Source organism: Halichoerus grypus, chromosome 3 (genome assembly GCF_964656455.1).
Source record: "Halichoerus grypus chromosome 3, mHalGry1.hap1.1, whole genome shotgun sequence".
Lineage (NCBI taxonomy): Eukaryota > Metazoa > Chordata > Mammalia > Carnivora > Phocidae > Halichoerus > Halichoerus grypus.
In genome coordinates this window covers 54,895,683-54,916,633 of record NC_135714.1, presented here as the reverse complement: position 1 = coordinate 54,916,633, position 20,951 = coordinate 54,895,683, and the positions used below count along the sequence as shown (strand labels likewise).

Sequence of the window (20,951 nt, the reverse complement as noted above, 5' to 3'; positions counted from 1 at the left end):
AAAAACCACAGCATAATTGGATCTTGCAATTTTCAACCTCACCCCTTCTTTAGAGAGGGGATAGGGCTAGAACTGGAGTTAATATTGATCATGCTTATGTGAGGAAGCTTTATAAAAATCCCAAAAATATAGGGTTCAGAGAGCTTTCAGATTGGAGAACATATCCATGTATTTGGGGGTGATACACCCCAAATTCACTGATATAGAGCCTGCTACACTCCAAAACTTCCCAAACCTTGTCTTATGTATCTCTTCATTTGGCTGTCCATATCCTTTAATAAAATGATAAATGGAATTTAGTGTTTCCCTGAATTTTGTGAGCTGTTTTAGCAAATAATCAAAACCAAGGGGGAGGAGGCCATGAAAACTTCCAATTTGTATCCAAGTTGAACAGAAGCTATAGGTAACCAGAGGATGTACTACTTGTAATTGGCATCTCATGAGACAACAGCCCTTAACCTGTGAGATCTGATGTTGTCTCCAGGTAGCTAATGTCAGAACTGAGTTAAATTCAAGGACACCCAGGTGGTGTCACAAAGAATTGCTTGATGTGGTGGAAAAAAAAAAAAAAAAAAAAAAACCCTGCATATTTGGTGGCCAGAGTGTCATAAGTGTTGTGAGCATGGTAGTAGTGTACAAGTAAAGGAGAAACACAGGAAGAATACTGGATTTTTTCCTTACATAGTTATGAAACTAGAAATCAATTCAAGGGTGCCTGGGTGGCTCAGTTGGTTGGGCGACTGCCTTCGGCTCAGGTCATGATCCCAGGGTCCTGGGATCGAGTCCCACATCGGGCTCCCGGCTCAGCGGGGAGCCTGCTTCTCCCTCTGGCCCTCTCCTCTCTCATGCTGTTTCTTTCTCGCTCGCTCTCTAATAAATAAATAAATAAAATCTTTAAAAAAAAAAAAAAAATAGAAATCAATTCAAAAAAGACAACTGGAAAATTCATAAATATGTGGAGATTAAACAATACAGTACTAAACAATGAACAGGTGAAAGAAAAAATTAAAAGGAAATCAAAAAATATCTGGAGACAAATGAAAATACAAATATAAAATAAGAAAACTTATAAGATGCCATAAAAGCAGTTCTAGAGGGAAGTTCCTATGGATAAACATCTAAAAAGAAAAATCCCATATTTAAAAAAAAACTAACTTTACACCTCAATAAATTAGAAAAAGAATAAACTACACCCAAATTAGTAGAGGGAGGGAAATAACAAAGATCAGAGCAGAAATAGAGACTAAAAAGACAACAGAAAAGATCAATGAAACTAAGTGCCTTTTTTTGAAAAGATAAGCAAATTAGAAAACATATAACTAGACTAATGAAGAAAAAAGAGAAAGGACCCAAAAGAAAATTTTATTAAGAAATGAAAGAAGAGACATCACAAATGATACCACACAAATGTGATAGATCATAAGAGACTACTAGGAAAAAATATATACCAAAATTTGAACAACCTAAAAGAAATGGGAAAATTCCTGGAAACACACAACCCACCAAGACTGAATCATGAAGAAATAGAAAGTCTGAACTTACCAATTATCAGTAAGCAGACTGAATCAGTAATCAAATCTCTCGACAAATAAAAGTCTAGGACCAGATAGCTTCATTGGGAAATTCTACCAAACATTTAAAGAAAAATTAATACCAATTCTTCTCAAACTCTTCAAAAAAAATAAAAGAGAACAGTTTCAAACTTATTTTATGAGACCCACATTAACCTGAAACCAAAACCTGACAAGAACACTACAAGAAAAGAAAATTACAGGCGATATCCCTGATAAACATAGATGCTAAAGCCCTCAACAGAATATTAGCAAGCTGAATTTAACAATAAATTAAAGGGATGTATTAAAAGAATCACACACCATCAAGTGGGATTTATTCCAGTGATGGTTCAACATCTGCAAGTCAATCAATGTATTAATTATACCACCTCAACAAAATCAGGGATGAAAGTTATATGATCATCTCAATAAATGCAAGAAAAAACAACTGATAAAAGTCAACATCCATTTATGATATAAACTCTCAACAAAGTGGGTATTGAGGGAAAACACTTCAACCTAATAAAGGCCATATATTGCAATCCCACAGCTAAGATGACACTCAAAGGCGAAAAACTGAAAGCTTTCCCTCTAAGATCAGGAGTAAGACAAGGATACCCATTCTTGCCACTTTTATTTAATACAGTACTTGGCAGTCCTTCCCAGGGCATTGTCAAGAAAAAATAAAATAGGGGTGCCTGGGTGGCTCAGTCGTTAAGTGTCTGCCTTCGGCTCAGGTCATGATCCTGGGGTCCTGGGATCGAGCCCCACATCAGGCTCCCTGCTCAGCGGGAGGCCTGCTTCTCCCTCTCCCACTCCCCCTGCTTATGTTCCCTCTCTCACTTGTCTCTCTCTGTCAAATAAATAAATAAAATCTTTAAAAAAATAAAATAAAATAAAATCATCCAAATTGGAAAGGAAAAATTAAGACTGTCTCTATTTTCAGGTAACATAATATTATATATAGAAAACCATAAAGACTCCACCAAAAAAAACCCCAAAAACAAAACAAAAAGAGTGAAAACCAACTATGAGGGCTATGTCTGGAGTGTGAGCCCTTATGGGGGAGGTACCAGCTTCCCCAGGGAGAGGAGGCCAAGGTTACATCTTGAGGGAGGACCCAGCCTCTCTGCGCCTGTGTCTGTCAGAGCCGGTGTGAGATGAAGAGACAATCCTTTCCCACTGCCCCGGATAATCAAGAGTTTTGGCTGGACCTTTGAGTACACACCGAGCCAGTGAGGAGCCAGCCAAAAAGCACAGACTATGGCAGTGAAACGGATTAATAAGGAACTTAGTGATTTGGCCCATGACTCACCAGCACAATGTTCTGCAGGTCTAGTTGGGGATTGCATGTTTCATTGGCAAGCAACAATTATGGGACTTAATGATAGCTCATATCAAGGCAGTGTATTCTTTTTGACAATTCATTTTCCTATAGATTATACCTTCAAACCATCTAAGGTTGCATTTACAACAAGAGTTTATCATCCAAATATTAACAGTAATGGCAGCATTTGTCTTGATAGTCTAAGATCACAATGGTCTCCTGCTTTAACTATTTCTAAAGTTCTTTTATCCATTTTTTCATTGCTATGTGATCCAAACCCAGATGACCCCCTAGTACCAGAGATTGCATGGATCTATAAAACAGGCAGAGATAAGTACATCAGAATATCTTGGGAATGGACTCAGAACTATGTCATGTCATGCTACCTTAAAGTCAAATAACCTGCAGTATAGCTGGAATAAACTTTAAATTACTGTTCCTTTTTTTATGTTCTTATCCAGCTGCTCCCGTATCAGACCTCATCTTTTTTAATTTTATTTTTTGTTTACCTCCCTCCATTCATTCACATGCTTATTTGAGAAGACTTAAGTTCTTCCAGCTTTCAATAATAATTGATTTTAGAAACTGTAAAATAGTTACAAGAGAACAGTTGCCCAAGATTCAGAAGTTTTTTAAAAAATGGAGCATGTTTATTATGTGGCCAATGTCTTCACTCTTACTTGGTTATGAGAGCAAAACCATTCCTCAGTGCTCTAACATGCTGAAGAAATCTTCTGAGGGGGAGGGAGATGGATGCTCAGTTGTCACATCAAAGGAAGCAGCATTATTCTAGCACCCAGTCTTTTTTTAAGCCTTCCACTGTTACTGATTCAAGGTTACATGATATACTTTATGCTCATAACTGATGTGGCTGGAAAATTGGTATTGCATTTATAGCATCAGCAGAACATAAAATGTGATGTATTTTATGCATATCAATAAAGGAATGACCTGTTCTTGCTCTACAGAGAATGGAAATTGGAAGTCAAACACCCTTTGTATTCAAAACTAGGGTCTCAAACATTTTGTAATCCTCATTTAAATTGTTAGGAGGTTTGGAGCTATTAGTTAATCTGTCTTCCAATACACTGTTTAATATAGCACTGAATAAATAGTACAAGTTGTCAATGGATGAGTGATCAACTCTGCTAGTAATTGATCTTTCTTCAATAAAGTTGCATAAGCCAAAAAAAAAAAAAAACTACTAGAAGTAATAAAGGAAGTCAGTAAAGTTGTAGTATACAAAATCAATACACAAAAATCAGTTGCATTTCTATACACTAACATCAACTATCTGAAGGAGAAATTAAGCTCTCTTTCTCAGCGCTGCCTGAGAAGGCAGCAGCCATCTCCTACTCAGCATCATGGCTGCCCTCAGATCTCTGGTAAAGCCCAAGATCATTAAAAAGAGGACCAAGAAGTTCAGCTGGCACCAGTCAGACCGATATGGCAAAATAAAACACAACCGGCAGAAACCCAGAGGCACTGACAATAGGGTACACAGAAGATTCAGGGGCCAGATTTTGATGCCCAACATTAGTTATGGGAGCCACAAGAAAACAAAGCATATGCTGCCCAGTGGCTTCTGGAAGTTCCTATTTCACGACGTCAAGGAGCTTGAAGTGCTGCTGATGTGCAGAGATTGCTCACAATGTCTCCTCCAAGAACCACAAAGTCATTGCGGAAAAAGCAGCCCAGCTGGCCATCAGAGTCATCAATCCCAATGCCAGAATGCACAGTGAAGAAAGTGAATAGACAGCTTATGTGCCTGTTGTATTTGTGTTAGTAAAACCATAAAACTACCAAAACAAAGGGGGAGAGAAATTAAGAAAGCAACCCCATCTGTAATTGCATCAAGAAGAATAAAATACTGGGGCACCTGGGTGGCTCAGTCAGTTAAGCATCTGACTCTTGATTTCAGCTCAGGTCATGATCTCAGGGTCGTGAGATCGAGCCCCTCATCAAGCTCCCCACTCAGTGCGAAGTTTTTTTGTCCCTGTCCCTCCCCTGCTTGCGCTCACTGTCTCTCATATAAATAAATAAAAATCTTAAAATACTTAAATACATTTAACTAGGGAGGTGAGAAATCTATACATTGAAAACTAAAGAGACTGATGAAAGAAATTGAAGAAAATTCAAATAAGTGGAAAGATAGTTCATGCTCATTTATTGGAAGAATTAATATTGTTAAAATGCCCACACTACCCAAAGCAATCTATAGATTCAATGCAATCTCTATCAAAATTCCAATAGTATTTCTCACAGAAATAGAACAAACAATCCCAAAAGTTGTATGAAACCACAAAAGATCCCAAACAGTGAAAGCAATCTTGAAAAACAAGTACAAAGCTAGAGGCATCACACTTTCTGATTTGAAATCATATTACAAACCTATAGGGATCAAAAAAGTATAATACTGGCATAAAAACAGACACATAGATCAATGGAATAGGAGAGAGAGCCCAGAAATAAACTCACACATATATGGTCAATTAAGACAAAGGAGGCAAAAATACACAATAATAGGAAAGGACACTCTCTTCAATAAATGTGGTTGGGGAAACTGGACAGCCACATACAAAACAAGAATTAACCCAAAATGGATTGAAAACTTAAATGTGAGACCTGAAACTATAAAACTTCAAGGAGGAAAACATAGGGGATAAGCTCCTTGACATTGATCATGGCAATAATTTTTTGGATATAACACATAAAACAAAGGCAACAAAAGCAAAATAAACCAGTGGGACAACACCAAAATAAAAGGCTTCTGCACAGAAAAGGAAACCATCAAGAAAAAGAAAAGGTAATTTACAGAACGGGAGAAAATATTTACAAATTATATTTCTGATAAGGGGTTAATATCCAAAATATATAAAGAACTCATGTAACTTAATAGCAAAATAACAAACAATCCAATTAAAATAATGGGTAGAGGAACTGAATAGACATTTTTCCAAGGAAGACATACAAATGGCCAACAGGTACATGAAAAGATGCTCAACATCAGTAATTATCAGGGAATTGCAAAACAAAATAATGAGATATCACCTCACACCTATTAGAATGGCTGTTATCAAGAAGACAAGAGACCATATATGTGTGAGTGTTGGCAAGGATGTGAAGAAAAGGAAACCCTTGTACACTTTTGGTGGGAACGTAACTTGGTGCAACCACCATGGAAAACACTATGGAGGTTCCTTAAAATATTAAAAATAGAACTATCATATGACCCAGCTACCCAAGGAAATGAAATCACTATCTCAAAAAGGTATCTGCACTCCCGTTTATTTTGGCATTATTTACAATAGCCATAACATAGGAACATTCTAAGTGTCCATCAATGATGAATGGATAAAAAAATATGGTATATATATATATATATATACACCTAGAAATATTATACAATCATAAAAAAAGAAAGAAATCCTGCCATTTGTGACAACATGAATGGACTTCGAGGGCATCATGCTAAGTGAAATAAATCAGAGAAGACAAATACTGTATGATCTCTTTTATATGTGAAATAAAAAAAATAAAAAAAACTGAACTCCTAGCAATGGAGAACAGACTGGTGGTTGTCAAAGCTGGAGTTTGGGGGAAATGGGTGAAGGTGGTCAAAAAGTACAAACTTTTAGTTATAACATAAATAAGATCTGGGGATGTAATATACAGCATGTTGACTATAGTTAATGACATTGTATTGTATATTTGAAAGTAGTTAAGAGAGTAGATCTTAAAAGTTCCCATCACAAGAAAAAAATTATACCTATATGAGGTGATGGATGTTAACTGAATTTATAGTAATCAACTCACAATACATATACCAAATTATTAAGTGGTATACCCTACAGTGTTATATGCTAATATATCTCAGTAAAACTGGAAAACAGATTTTTAAAACACAGAAACTAGAAAAAAAAAGAGCAAACAAAACCCAAAGCTAGTAGAAGAAAGAAAATAACAAAGATTAGAGTTGGAATACCAAAAAATACAGAATAACAATAAAACAAAAGAACAGAACCAAAATTTGGTTCTTCCCAAATATCAACAAAATTAATAAACCTTTAGCTGGATGGACACCCAAAAAAAAAGACTCACATTTCTAAAATAAGAAATGAGATTGGAGATATTACTACCAACCTTAGGCAAATAAAAAGGATCATAAGAGAATACTAATACAAACTGTATGCCAACAATGAGATAACTAGGTGAAATGGACAAATCACTAGAAAAACATGAACTATGAAATAACTCAAGTAGAACAGAAAATCTGAATAGACCCATAACAACAGAAAGAGGGACTGAATTAGTAATCAAAAAACTATCACAAAGGAAATCCCAGGTCCAGATGGATTCTACCAAGAATTTAAAGAAAAATTAATATCGTTTCTTTTTAAAAATCTTCCAAAAAATACAAGAAGAGAAAACACACTATACTAAATAAAACATGATACTAAAACCAAACAAGGACATCACAAGAAAACTACAGACCAATATCCCTTATGAATATACATAGAAATCCTCAACAAAATGCTAACAAACCAAATCCTTAACCATATAAAAAGAATTATACACACACAAAAAAGTGGTACTAATCCCACAAAGCAAAGTGGCTTTAACATCTGAAAGATCAATTAATATAATATCACATACCAACAGAATAAAAGACAAAATTGCATGATCTTAATAAATAAAAACAAATTCATTGTTATTTCATGAGCTCCAACAACCTTCATGATAATACTACTCAGTAAACTAGGAATAGAATTGAACTTCCTCAAACTGAAAAAAAGCACCTACAAAACACCCATGCCAGCGTTAATGGTGAAAGACTTAAATGCTTTCTTTCATAGATAAGGAAAAAGACAAGAAAAGCCACTCTCTTCACTTCTGTTCAATGTGTTATGTAGGTACTAAGCTAAGACATTAGACAAGAATGTGAAATAAAATAAATCCTAATTTGAAATGAAGAAACAAATTTATCCCTATTGGCAGATGACATGATCTTATGTAGAGAAAATCTAAAGGGTGCCACTAAAATAATATTAGATCAAAACACAAACTAAGCAAGTTTTCAGGATACAAGATCAATATACAGAAATCAACCACATTTCTAAACATTTGTAATGACCACTCCAAAATAAAATTAAGAAAACAATTCCATTTACAATACCATCCACAAGAATAAAATACAAATAAATTTAACAAAAGAAATTCAAAACTCATACTGTTGAAAACTCTAAAGTATTGTGAAAGGAAATTAAAAAAGATCTAAGTCACTTCCTGATTTCAAAGCCAGCTACCAATCTACAGCACTCAAGAGTGTGTTATAGGCAAAGGGATAGACATAGATCTTTGGAATTGATTTTACAATCCAGAATAAATTCTTTGGGGAAAATTAATTATCCACATGTAAAAGAATGAAATTGGACCCCCCTACCTCAAACCATATACAAAAATTAACTCAAAATGGATCAAAAATCTAATGTAAGACGGAATAATCATTTTAAAAGCTCAAAATAGAAAACATGGGGGCAATATTTGTAACCTTGGATTTAACAATGGTTTCTTAGGTATAAACACTAAGAGCACAAGCAACCAAATTAAATTTATATTAGTGGGACTTCATCAAAATTAAAACTTTGTGCTTCAACGGATACCACCAAGAAAGTAAAAAACAAAACAAAACAAAAACCAACACACAGAATTGGAGAATATATTTGCAAATCATGTCTGATAATGAGCTTGTACTGAAAACACATAAAGAACTCCTACAACTCAATAATAAGACAAATAATCCAATCAAAAATGAGCAAAATATCTAAAAGAAATTTCTACATGGAAGATACACAAATAGCCAATAAGCACATGAAAAAGATGCTCAACATCATTAGGCATCAGGGAAATAGAAGTCAAAACCACAATAAGATACAACCTCATGCCCAGTAGCATAGCTGTAAACAAAAAGACAAATAATAACTAGTGTTGGCAAGAATATGGGGAAATTAAAATCCTTATATATTGCTTCTGGGAATTAAAAATGGTACAGCCACTTTGGAAAACAGTTTGCAAATTCCTCATAATGTAGATTTAATTATATGAATAAAGATTAGAATGAAAACATACAAATTTTAGCATAATGTCCTCAAGATCCATCAATATCGTCACAAATGGCACTTAGGTTGTTTCCACTGGTTGTTGTAAATAATCAACAAACATGGGAGTGCATATATCTTGTCAATATCCTGTTTTTCTTTGAGTATATACTCAGAAGTGGAATTGCTGGGTTATAGGGTAGATCTATTTTTAGTTTTTGTGGAATCTCCATATTGTTTATCATTAGTGGCTGAATTAATTTACACTCCCATATACAGTGTACAAGGATACCCTTTTCTCCACATCCTTGCCAACACTTACCACTTCCTAATAATAGCCATTCTAACAGGCATGAGGTGAATATATCATTGTGGTTTTGATTCAAATTTCCCTAATGATTAGTGATGCTGAGCATCTTTTCATGTACCTGTTGGCCATTTGGATGTCTTCTTTGGAAAAATGTCTATATAGTTCCTCTGCCCATTTTTTAATCAGATTGTTTGTTTTTTGTAATTGGGTTGTAGGAGTTCCTTATATATTTTTTATATTAGCCCCCTTATCCAATGTATGGTTTGCAAAAATTGTCTCCCATTCTGCAGGTTGCTTTTTCATTTTGTTGTCTCTTTTGCTGTGTGAAAGCTATTAAGTTTGATGTAGTCCCACTTTTTGGTTTTGCTTTTGTTGTTTGTGGTTTTGGTCTCAGGTCCAAAAACATCACTGTCAAGACCAATGTCAAAGAATTTCTTCCCAATGTTTCCTTTTAGGAGTGTTATGGTATTAGATCCTATGTTTAAGTCTCTGATATATTCAGGTTAATTTTTGTGAGTGGTGTAAAATAGGGGTCCAATTTCATTTTTCTGCATGTATATGCGGTTTTCCTAACACCATTCACTGAAGAGATCATCCTTTCCCCATTGGGTAGTCTTGGCTCCCTTGCTGAATATTAGTTGAACATATATGCAGAGTTTGATTCTGGACTATTGGTTTTTGTTTTTTGTTTTTTGTGTTTTTTTTGAGAGAGAGAGAGAACACACACACACTCTGTGGGGAGAGGCAGAGGGAGAGAGAATCCTCCAGCAGACTCCTCGCTGAGCACGGAGCCTGACACAGGGCTTGATCCCAGGACCCTGAGATCATGACTTGAGTCAAAATCAAGAGCCAGCCGTTTCCACCAACTGAGCCACCCAGGTGCCCCTGGACTCTTGTATTTTGTTCTACTGGTCTATGTGTCTGTTTTTATGTAGGTCCCATATTGTTTTAGTTACTATAGCTTTGTAATACAGTTTGAAATCAGGGAGTGTGGAGACTTCGGTTTTGTTCTTCTTTCGGAGGGTTGCATTGCCTATTTGCAGTCTTTTGTGGTTTCATGCCAGTTTTAGGATTGTTCTATTTCTGTGAAGAATGTCATTGATTTGTTTTTTATTCATTTTTTTTAGAGAGAGCGAGCATGAGTTGGGGGGGGGGGGGAAGAGGCAGAGGGAGAGGGAAAGAAAGAGTCTTAAGCAGGCTCCAAGCTCAGCACAGAGCCCAAAACAGGGCTCCATCTCAAGACCCTGAGATCATGACCCAAGCCAAAATCAAGAGTCAGACCCTTAACTGACTGAGCCCCCCAGGTGCTCCTGTCATTGACATTTTGATAGGGATTGCACTGAATCTATGGCTGGCTTTAAGTAATGTGGACATTTTAGCAATATTTTCTTTGCATCCATGAACATGGGATATCTTTCCACTTGTGTCTTCTATTTTTTCCCCACAATGTCTCGTAGTTTTTTTGTACAGACCTTTCACTTCTTTGGTTAAATTTTTTTTTCCTTTGGTTAAATTTACACCTAGATATTTGTTTTTGATGCTCTTGTGAATAGCACAGTATTTATTTTTCAGATGTTTCATTATTGGTGTGTAAAAGTGCACCTGATTTCTGTATGTCAATTTTATATCTGCAACTTTACTAAATTAGTTGATTAGTTCCAACAGTTTCTTTGGGTGAGTTTTTGGAATTTTCTATATACAAAATCATATCATCTGCAAATAAACACAATCTTACTCTTTTCCAATTGGATGCCTTTTATTTCTTATCTTGCCTACTTGCTCTAGTTAGGACTTCTAGTACTATATTGAATAAGAGTGTCAGGAGTGGCATATTTATCTTCTTCCTGATCTTAGAGGAAAAGCTTCCAATTTTTCACCATTTAATATAATGTTACTTGTGGGTTTGCCATATATAACCTTTATTATGTTGAGGTGTGTTCTTTCTATACCCAATATGTTGAGGGTTTTTATAATGAAAAGATGCTGTATTCTGTCAAATCCTTTTTTGCCTCTATTGAGAGGATCATGTTATTTTTGTCTTTCATTCTACTAATGTGATATATTACTGTGATTGATTTCCATGTTGAACCATCCTTGTATCCCAGGAATAAATCCCACCTGGTTATGGTGTATAATCATTTTAGTATGGTCTTGAATTCAGTTTGCTAATATTTTGTTGAGAATTTTTGTATCTATATTGATCAGGGATATTGATTTATAGTTTTCTTTCTTGTGTCCTTATTTGGCTTTAGTATCAGGGTGATGCTGGCCTTGGAGAAGGATTTTGGGAGTGCTCCCTCCTCTTCAAGTTTTTGGAAGAATTTGAGAAGGACTAGCATTAATTTTTCTTTATATGTTTGGTAGAATTCACCAGTGAAGTGGTCTGTTCCTGGGGAATTTCTGTGTTGGGAGGTTTTTGATTACCGATTCAATCTCTTTATTCATTATTGGTTTGTTCAAATGTCTACTTCTTCATTATTCAGTCTTGGTAGGTTGTGTTTTTCTAGTAATTTATCCATTTCTTCTAGGTTATCTAACCTGTTGGCATATAATTGTTCATAGTAGTCTTTTATGATCCTACGCATTTCTGTATTACCAATTATAATGTCTCCTCTCATATTTCTGAGTTTTTTTCTATCTAAAAGGTTTGTCAACTTTATCTTTTCAAAAAGAGAGAAAAATAAATACTATATGATATCACTTATATGTGGAATCATGAATGGTTATGGCGGTTATCAGGAGCTAACCATCCTGGCAAGTGGGGTAATAGGAGACATACTGTTTAAGGGTACAAACTTGCAACTAGCAGTAATAAGTCTTAGGGAGCTGATGCACAGTATAGTGAATACAAAAATAATGTATTAGAATCCTCAAACTTGCTAAGAGACTAGATCTTAATTACCCTAACCACAAAAAGGAAATAATTATGTGACATGATAGAGATGCTATAATTACGATGAAAATCATATTACAATATATAAATGTATGAGGTCAACATGTTGTGCACCTTAAGTTGCACAATGTTATATATATTTTTCAATTAAAAAAAAAGAAAGCAAATTCTAAACCAGGCATATCCCCAGGTAGACAGCATGAGTAAATCTTATTTCCTTTTTTGCAATTTTTACTTTCGCAAATTTTCTTGCAATAAGCTTATTTTCATAAGGATGTCAGGGAATGAGAACAACCAGTCCATATCAGTGATTAATCTGCAGAAAATCTATTAGTATAATACTATAGGGAACTATCTTCCACAGCATGGATGAAGAAGCTTTAGGCCAATGAAACAAAACACTGAAAATAGGTAATCTTAACTGTTGCTACAAGTCACTGGAATCACACACACTATACCAGGATGCACTATGTGAGTCATAGGAAAATTCAGTATATTAAAATTAATGCCATCAGGGTGGAATTATACTTTTGAAGAATGCTCTACAAAATATAGTATACAAGACTACTGAAGTTTGAAAACTGTTTCCTTTCTCTGTAAAAATGATTTTGAAAAGTTTTATGACAATGATTAGGATGAGAAAGTATAGCTTTTATATTGGAAAGCTAGATCATTATGTTCCAGAGAGAAAAAAATAGATGATGGAGGATGGAGGATGGGAAGGCAAGGCAAGGCAAAAACGTAAAGGCAAAAAGGCAAAAAGGCACAGGCCAGGCAAGGCAAGGCAAGGGAAGGGAGGGAGAAAGGATAAGCATATAGTTTTGATCAGGTATCCAGGAAACTACATTTTCCCCCCTTTGGAAGGAAAGTACACTGAACAATGTGGAGTTATTCTAGCATAGAAAGTAATATATATATATTTTTTAATTGGCATGGATCAGGGACAAGACAAAATATCTCTGAAACAATTCCAGGCAAACACATCTTCACCAGGAGCTTTATCTAGTCTGAGCTACTCAGGAGGGTGACCACAGCTCTGCTGTGGTGCAAGTGCTCCCTGGGACCCTCACTGTGGTGATGACTAGGGCCCCGCCCCTCACTGCCAGTCACACAAAGCACATTCTAATGAGACATCAATTTTACAGTATGATTTCAGGGCAAAGGCTATCATATGTAAACAAACCCGCAATACTGTTACTCAAAAAAGGTAACTACACAATATATTTCTGGGTTATAAAGAAGACTTGTAGGATGGTTTCATAGAAATTCCAAACTATAATACGACACTCCTCAATGTCAGCAATTAGTAATTTAGGGAGAGAGTTTGGGAAATTTTGACAAAGTCTAAGGTAAGGCATAAAGGATTATAGGCCTGAGTTAATGTTATAAAGTTATCTTAATCATAAGTAACATTTTCTTAGTGCTCATAGTCAGGGAAATGAAATACTAATGACTAAAATAATACTGCAGAAAACCTGTCTGGAATAAAAACAAATGATTTAGTAGAACTATAACAATAAAGAATTAAAGTTAACTTAAGATCCTGCTGTGTGGCCTACTTCCAAGAATCTACCATTGTAATTAATAACATTATTGATAGAGTCTGGGTATACTGTCTATTATTGTCTAAAAGTATCTCCCCCTCACTATTGTGCACAGGCTCTATTTCATTTCTTGCCTACACACACACTCATTTGCACAAATATACATAATAGAAGGAACTGACCTCATGCACACATTTCTTTCCCAAGAACCTGAGGGATTAGGTCTGTTAATAAAACAGCCACTATTGAAAACAATAAGGAGTTTCCTCAAAAAATTAAAACAGAATTACATGATCCCCCCATTCCACTTCTGAGTATATATCCAAAAGAATTGAAATCAGGATCCAGATGAGATATTTGCAGACCCATGTTCACAGCAGCACTATTAAGTGCCAAGAGGCCAAAGCAACCCAAGTGGCCATCAATAGATTAATAAACAAAATGTGGTAAATACAATGGAATATTTCTCAGCCTTTAGAAGGAAAGAAAATCAACATCTGTCACAACATGGACAAAGTTGTTGTGAGTGAAATGAGTCAGTCACAAAAAGACAAATACTATACAATTCAACTTACATGAGGTATCTAGACTTGTCAAATTCATAGAAACAGAAAGTAGAATGAGGATTGCCAAGGGCTGAGAAAAAGGGAAATAGAGTTCTTTTAATAGGTATAGACTTCCAGTTTTAGAAGATAAAGTTCTGAAGATTGATTGCACAATACACTTACTGAGTACACTTAGGTACAATTAAGATGGTAAAATTTATATATATTTTACGATTTAAAAAAAAAACAGATGCTACTTTAATTCCTGATTATATCTGATTTTCTCTATTTGTTTATAGTAATCCTTTCAACAGTGCTTGCTTTGCTGTTCCTCTTTTGTGATGGAGCAAATTCTTTCTTCACAGGAAACGGAAGAGTTTGCCCAGAGCTCTGGAGAAAATGGTACTGTGGTTTTCACTCTGGGGTCAATGGTCAGTAACATGACAGAAGAAAGAGCCAATGTGATTGCATCAGCTCTTGCCAAATTCCACAAAAGGTAGATAAAATACCTTTTAGTGAACAGCTACTTCATGGTCAAACTCTCTAAAAGTTTTGATTACAAACATTTCCTGCAAGAAAGGTAAACTATTACATCTACAATTTATCTCAGATATCAGTTTAAAAACCAAAATATACATGGCAGATGCTGTAGTAGTACAGAGGGTATATTTTATTGACGATAACTTTGACATTAAAACTGTGAGATTATATATATATATACATACACACATACATACACACACACACACACACATGAGGTGCAGTATGAAATTTTGGTATTATAATGGTACTGTGGACAGGTACAAAAATCTCCAAATTTTGCTTTGTCATTTGTTCCTTTTCGATGAAGGATTCCTGAGGGCACTGTACACACTATAGATGTTACCAGGAAAAAGTTAAACTTTAATAGTAGCTGTACCAGCACAATGTTAAGCAATACTGATAAAAATCTGAATGCACCATGCAGTTTTTGCACTTTCCATGTAATCCTGGCCTCTTTTATTTCCCCTAAACTTCGGATAGGCCTATTCAGTGTGCTTTTCAGGGTGCTATTCAGAGAAAGGATAGCCAGAGCTCACCACGCTGTGTCCGGGTGTCCAAGCAAGCTACAATGATTTAGAGAAAGAAAAATCGGTCTGTCCCAGTTAAATGGGCCCTACCAAAGTCTGAAATGGGAAGGTAAAAGATAAAGGGTGGAGATGGGTCCTGTCCTTGAGGTGAACCCTGGCCTCAAATGGACTCTGCTTCTAATCAATCAGATTACTGCTCCTGATTGAGGAAGAAGGGAAAAAAGGGGTCAGGCAGAAAGAAGACTGGCATGAAAAGGGCTCAGATGCCTCCTCCATAAAATATATTAGTTTTTACTAATATATAAATAACTTTTCTTATCTGATAGAATCTTCACCTAATCACCTATGTTAATTTTTTGCTGAGAATCTAAAGTTACTTTATATTCACATAACAAATAGAAATTAAACACTAATAAATCATAATCCAGTTTATGGGGATTGCTTGGGAATTCCAAAGTCGACACCAGATTTTGGTACCTGCATAGGCAATGCTATGTGCCTTTTTTGAAGTGTTAAAAGTCAGCTGAATAAATTTTAGCATTCCGATTTTGGAATTTTTTCAACATCCATGTTGTTATTTGTAAATTATCAACAAGCTCTTTCTAAATCAAAAGAATTTCCAAACCTAGCAATAGTGGTAATACTCTAGGTTCATGTCAAAAATTATCAACTGAAATTTTTCTTGGAGGTATTGCTTAACAATTTATAATCTAAAAGAAGTTATACTTACTTCCTAAGCAGAATTAATAAATTATAAGGAAACACAAATACTTCTCACAAGCACCTGATTGCATAGATTAGCCTTTTTGTACATCAAAAAATGTAAAACTCCAATATAAGAACTTGAGAAACAGGTGGATATAAGTAAATTCCCTTCTGTGACAATTAAAAAGAAATACAGGTTAGTATTTAAGTTTAGAAAACAAGAGTTAGTATATATAGCAAAATAAATGTATAGATTAATTTGCCACTGTTTTCTGTACTAGAATCATGATTGCCTAACAATTTCTTAAATATATGAATTTGTTATTGATAATCTATGCCACTATGATTTGTCCATGCCACGATGTGTGAAATGCCATGACTTTATTCCATATCTGAACATAAAAAAATAGGTACATGTTATATGAGCATTTCTATTACATCAGTGTTTTATTGGTTCTCATTACCTAACACCTCCTGTCCTCACTTCCTCAGCTGTCATATGGAAGGCATTTAACTGGATGTCTTTAGATCTCTCTAGAATTCTAATATGCTGTAAAACTTTGAAGTTCAACTCATAGAATAGGTATTTTCTTTACCCCAACAGGTTCTATGGAGATTTGATGGCAAGAAACCACAAACCTTAGGACCCAACACTCAGCTGTATAAGTGGATCCCCCAAAATGACCTTCTTGGTATGACTCTGGAGAACAAATACTGCAAACATGAGTAACAGCTGATAACAGCTGAGCAGAGCGATAGCTCAACAAAAAACGAATTTATTGAGCATTTACTATTGAAATACTAATAAAACAAAACTTAAGTTATTTGTATTATTTCTAGTCCTAGGAAAAAATATAAAAGTTAGCATTTTATTACATACAGTCACATTCCTTATGGCCAGAATCAAAATACCTTTATTTCAGGTATAATTACTTCTCACAGGTGAATTTTTCAATAACAACCTAAATTGTTGCTCTCTTTGAATTCTCTCCTTATACCTATCTTTCTCCTATTTGCAGAGGTACTTCAAATGCTATTGAAAAAGAATAGCTCTTCTATTGCCAGCAGTTCTCCATTTTCTATAGGAAAAAATCTACAGTATTTTTCATTAATAACACATTTTATGATTAAATGTAGCTTCTCCTTCCTCTGGTTCCAGTGCCACCACCATCACTCTTCCTGCAACCCTGACACACCCTATGTATCAGACTCAATGACTTCACTATTTCTTTAAGAGAATGTTTCTAACATGCCCCCCTCTTTTTGCACATGTTCTTTTTTTTTTTTTTTTTTAAGATTTTATTTATTTATTTGACAGAGAGAGGCACAGTGAGAGAAGGAACACAAGCAGGGGGAGTGGGGGAGGGAGAAGCAGACTCCCCGCTGAGCAGGGAGCCCGATGTGGGGCTGTATCCCAGGACCCCGGGATCATGACCTGAGCTGAAGGCAGACAATTAACGGACTGAGCCACCCAGGCGCCCCACATGCTGTTTCTTTTTATCCAAAATGTTCTTTCAATTTGTTCGCCTGCCAATCTTGTATTCATTTTTGAAGTCAAACACACCACTTCTTTAATGTAATTTTCATCTACCTCTCTAGAAGACTTACATGCTTCTTGCTCTGAGTTCTGAAAGTAATTTAAATGCAGTTTCACATGTATAATAATGTTATCTAAAAAAAGAAAAACACTGCCTCTAGATTCAGTGCATTACAATGTTCATTTCTCATTTTAAAGATATAATAATTTTAGTGAAATTCACTCAATCCTAGGTCATCCAAAAACCAAAGCCTTTGTAACTCATGGTGGAGCCAATGGCATCTATGAGGCGATCCACCCCGGGATCCCCATGGTGGGCATTCCTTTGTTTGCGGATCAACCTGATAACATTGCTCACATGAAGGCCAAGGGAGCAGCTGTTAGTTTGAACTTGAACACAGTGTCAAGTACAGATTTGCTCAGTGCATTGAGGACTGTCATTAATGATCCTTCGTGAGTACAATTTTTTTTTTTTTTACTAGATACTATTTCTAGAGAGATGCTCATATGAAAGCCAGGCAGGAAGCAATGAGTCCAAATAGGAAAACAATTATGACTAAGATTTGCTCAATGTTTTGAAGACCACCATCAATAATCCATTGTGTCAGAGTAAGTTTTTTTTGGTAGTTTTAGGGAAAAAGTCTGTAAGACGTTTAAGGATAGTAAAGAAATTTTTGACATAATCAATAAAAAGAATCACCAATATGGTTAACAGAAAGATTAAGAGGAAGCATTGAGAATGAGGTTGAAGCAGGGAACCATGAATGCTACAACAGTACTAATCTGCACAATTACGACTTTCAGCGTAACTCACCAACTGTTTTAAACTCTTCTAAAATGGTTTAATTTCTGTAAACCAGCATGATGTTAATAATCTCAAATTCCCATTAAACACTTCCAAAATTTTCTATGCTAGTATTTTGATCCCATCACTGATAAACGATAAATAACTACAACTTTCAAATTTATCCAATTAAAACTTTGTGAATACTACTTATAAATGCAGTTATAGTCTTAGTAATTTTGGTTATGCTTGTTTTTGTTTTGAAAGAACTATAAAATCAAAAAGTAATTGATTTGGAAGAGATCTATTGGAATATTCCTGTTTTTTATTTTTTTTTAAGATTTTATTTATTTGACAGAGAGAAGCACAGTGAGAGAGGGAACACAAGCAGGGGAGTGGGAGAGAAGCAGGCTTCCCACTGAGCAGGGAGCCTGATGCAGGGCTCAATTCCAGGACTCTGCGATCATGACCTGAGCCGAAGGCAGATGCTTAACGACTGAGCCACCCAGGTGCCCCTAGAATATTCCTGTTTAAAAGCCAAATTTTCTGGACCAGAAATATTTGGTTTCCAAATTATTTCAGTATATACATTAATTTGCTATACTCTTCCTATTATTACTAATATCATAATTAAGTATATGTTTCCCCTTTTTTTTTCATGACTTTAAAAATAAAATTTTGTGAATGTTTGGTTATAATATCACAGGGGACATCTGCATTTTAAAAGTAATGTTAATTTTAATTTAGCCCAACTATTATTCATCCTAAATAAACACCATGGGAAGCACATTTTTGTTTTTTTGTTTTTTTAAGGATACCTTTGACCTGGCAGTTTTATGTAAAAGCATATCTTTCTAAAATTGATGTCTTTTTACATTTTTTAATTCTTAATAAGGTAAAGCTGAACCCCCAAAATGAAGAAAATTTATTAGCGGATATGTATTGAATGTTTATGATATTGGTACACACTGTACTAAGTTCTTTGTACGGATTAAGTAACTTCATTATAGTTGTTCCCTACTGTATTACAGATAGGTTTCAGGATTACTTCTCTCCTCTCAAAAACCCTGTGGTGCTCTCACCGTGGTTTTCACAGGACAGAGACAGAAGTTACCTCCATGGTTGTTGCTACAGTGCCATAGCACGTTGTGATCTAAAGTTTGTAAGCCCTCTTCATTAATCCTTCTTCTTTCCGTTAGTCCATAATCATTTCAACAGTAGAAACAAATGCAACTGGCAATGCCTGCAAGAGAAATGTTGAGCACTCTCCATATTCTAAAATGACAATACTAACAAGAAAAACCACAATACCAAATACAAATGGAGTCTCTAAATGATAAGGACATCTCCAAGAATCAATACATTATTCCTCAAAATCATCAGATTAAGAAAGGTACTATTCCTATCCATTCAAAAATGAAAAACTGAGAAACAGAAATGATAAAAAAGCAAAGTGTCAGAGTCAAGACTCAAACCAACACAATCCATTCCACACTTACAACCACTAATCACTGTTATCAAGTCAATACCAGCTCTTGATCAGCTCTGCCCAGACATGTCCCCGAACCTCCCATGGATTTTGTCTCCTATCTCTGGATTATGATAGTATTTTGAAACTTGCTTACCAGATCTATTAACAATTCCTTACTGGATAATTCAAAATTTGCATGTCAAAATCATGTAATTTTTTTTTTTTTTTGCCTTAGGGACTTAACTCATTCCACTTTCTAAGCTAGAAATACTTGTCATCTCCCAACTTTTTTTTCTTCACAGTTTGAAATCCTAGACAGTCAACAAATTCCAGCCCATAAAGATCTCTATAATTGCCTCTAAAAAAAATAATAGAATTTTCTTCCAGTGTTATGTGGCACTCATTTTTACCATCCACATGAAAATTTCACTTATCTTTTCTACTTTGTTCTGTAAATCATTTGATTTTCTTTCAGCTATAAAGAAAATGTTATGTGGTTATCAACCATTCATCATGATCAGCTTATAAAGCCTCTGGATGGAGCAGTCTTCTGGATTGAGTTTGTCATTCGTCATAAAGGAGCCAAGTACCTACGCCCAGCTTCTTAAAACCTCACCTAGTTCCAGCACCACTCTTTGGATGTGATTGGGTTCCTACTGGCCTCTGTGGCAATTGTTACTTTCCTTGTCATAAAATGTTGCTTGTTTTGTTGTCAAAAGTTTAAGAATGGGGCGCCAGAGTGGCTCAGTCATTAAGCGTCTGCCTTAGGTTCAGATCATGACCCCGGGGTCCTGGGATGGAGCCCCACATCGGGTTCCCCGCTCTACGGGAAGCCTGCTTCTCCCTCTCCCACTCCCCCTGCTTGTGTTCCCTCTCTTGCTGTGTCTCTCTCTCCGTCAAATATATAAATAAAATCTTAAAAAAAAAAAAAAAGTTTAAGAAGGAAAAGAAAAAAAGGGAATAGACTTTTGAGACATAGTAGGCAAGTAAGCTAGCAAGCATAAGTAAGATCACTCCATTTAATTCAACCACTGTGGATCAAGTTGTGACAGATTCTCCTCCACATTTTATAAGACTTGTGCCTCACCCAAATATTTTACTCTTGGTTAAATAT

The 20,951-nt window shown here is 35.4% G+C and overlaps 1 protein-coding gene and 1 pseudogene across 1 annotated transcript; both read left to right on the top strand.

The window, feature by feature from the left end:
- The first annotated feature begins 2,790 nt into the window (after positions 1-2,790).
- On the top strand, positions 2,791-3,281 carry LOC118546397 (ubiquitin-conjugating enzyme E2 D3 pseudogene; annotated as a pseudogene).
- A 963-nt stretch (positions 3,282-4,244) lies between these two features.
- LOC118546405 (UDP-glucuronosyltransferase 2B10-like) lies at positions 4,245-20,592 on the top strand. The gene is given in 5 exon segments (XM_036109114.2): positions 4,245-4,376; positions 14,636-14,755; positions 16,638-16,737; positions 17,816-18,035; positions 20,313-20,592. Coding segments are annotated over 5 exon segments (852 nt in total).
- The last annotated feature ends 359 nt before the right edge of the window (positions 20,593-20,951 follow it).